We start from the raw sequence: 1,768 nt of genomic DNA, 5'->3' as shown, positions 1-1,768 counted from the left end.
CCGGGGGGGCCGGGGTCCCTCTGAGGGCCCCTGAGGGGGGTGGGGGCCCTGCCGAGCCCCTGTGCCCCGCTTACACCCCCAATCCCCGTGTGTCCCCTCCCCCCCCGTGACCGTGGGAGCCCTGCCCGGTGCTGACTGACCTCCCGTCCCTCCCGCAGATGCCGAGGACGCCGAGGGGGCCTCCCTGCCCGACCTGGACCTGCTGCACGATCCCGAGGACGAGCTGCTGTGCGCCAACCTGATGGACGTGGTGCAGGCCACGCTGGGCAGAGCCCCCCTGGGGGCCAAGCGCTGCTCCCGGCTCCTGATGCCGGCCCAGCTCCTGGCGCAGGTGAGGACGGAGCTGCTGCGCCTGGCCTGCAGCGAGCCCTGCGGGCTGCGCGGGGCCCTCCTCGACCTCTGCGTGGAGCACGGCAAGGCCTGCCACGACGTGGGGCACATCGCTGTGGACCCCGCCGTGGTGCCCACCTTCCAGCTCACCCTGGTGCTCCGGCTGGACTCCCGCCTCTGGCCCAAGATCCAGGGACTCTTTGCCTCGGGGCCGGCTTTCGCACCCCTGAAGCTGAGCACGGGCTTCAGGGTCATCAAGAAGAAGCTGTACAGCTCCGAGCAGCTCCTCATAGAGGAGTGCTGATGCCTCCGCGCTGGAGAAGCGACTTAACCCAAGTGCTTTGGAAAGAGCCGGTTAGAGCGTGGCGGCTCCCGGCAGCCGCTGTAGTGCTGGAGTAGGGCTGTAGGTGGAAGCAGTGCAGGCAGGCAGAGGTCCCTGCCTGTGCCGGGGTTTCCCTGATGAGGAGCAGACCGGGACCCGGGTGGAGGTCGCTTCACACTGTTGGCGATGGTGGGATGATGGAGGCAGCGGGGCTGCTGGGGGGCGGATGTCTCCGCCTGTTGGCTGATTAATTGTGGGGTATCTTTTTTTTTTTTGTAACCAGGATTGTAATCAATGGGGTTTCTGGGGGAGGGTGGGAGCGAGAGAAGGGCTGGGCTGTAGGTCTGGATCAAAGGCAAAACCCCTCCGCTGGCAGCCGGGTGGCTCTGCCCTGGCTTCCGGTGAGGCAGGGGCCGGAATCGCGTCGCATCTTTGATCGGGAGAGGAGAGAGTTGGTGGGAGAGGGACGGGCGAGGCGGGGACAGAGGGCAGGACCCCTTGCTGTGACAAGCCGGGGACGCTTCGTTGGTTACAGTTTACACTCGTACACTTGATGTTCAAGTGCAAGAAGACTTCCTATGCAATTGTGGGGGGGTGGGTGGGGTTTTTTGGTTTTGTTTTTTTACTTTTCTAATAAAAATTGTCTTCATTGATAACCCTGCCCTCTCCCTGTTGTTGCTCTGGGCTGGAGAGGGATGATGCAACTGCTCCTGGCTGGTCTGAAATTCCCTACTGGCATCCTCAGGAAGCCTTTCCCTGGGGGTTTTTTGGTTTTGTTTTTTTACTTTTCTAATAAAAATTGTCTTCATTGATAACCCTGCCCTCTCCCTGTTGTTGCTCTGGGCTGGAGAGGGATGATGCAACTGCTCCTGGCTGGTCTGAAATTCCCTACTGGCATCCTCAGGAAGCCTTTCCCTGGCATGGTAGCCCCTGTGGCAGGAGCTGAAAGGTTTGGGAATGAGGGGGGGAATCCCCAGTGGGGCTGTGACTCAGGGGGAGCTGAGTCAGGCCCCTGTGCTGGCCAGGTGCTGTGCCTCCCCTGGAGCTGTGGGGGGGGTTTGGGTGAAAACCAGGAGAATTGGCTAAAATGGTGAGGGAGGGAGATGGGGGAGGGTC

The 1,768-nt window shown here is 61.9% G+C and overlaps 1 protein-coding gene across 1 annotated transcript; it reads left to right on the top strand.

Annotated features, from left to right (window-relative positions):
- Nucleotides 1-135: 135 nt before the first annotated feature.
- On the top strand, nt 136-1,308 carry DDIT4 (DNA damage inducible transcript 4). Its single transcript, XM_035896663.1, has one exon. It carries the CDS (start codon nt 242-244, stop codon nt 632-634), a length of 393 nt encoding a protein of 130 aa, XP_035752556.1. The 5' UTR covers nt 136-241; the 3' UTR covers nt 635-1,308.
- The last annotated feature ends 460 nt before the right edge of the window (nt 1,309-1,768 follow it).

Source organism: Egretta garzetta, unplaced genomic scaffold (assembly GCF_000687185.1).
Source record: "Egretta garzetta isolate BGI_Z169 unplaced genomic scaffold, ASM68718v1 scaffold536, whole genome shotgun sequence".
Classification (NCBI taxonomy): Eukaryota; Metazoa; Chordata; class Aves; order Pelecaniformes; family Ardeidae; genus Egretta; species Egretta garzetta.
The sequence above is the reverse complement of the archived record's forward strand: the minus strand, read 5'-3'. Positions and strand labels throughout refer to the sequence as shown.

Bases quoted from the DNA above. Each gene is read 5' to 3' on its own strand.
- DDIT4 (XM_035896663.1), top strand. From the start codon at position 242: ATGGACGTGGTGCAGGCCACGCTGGGCAGAGCCCCCCTGGGGGCCAAG.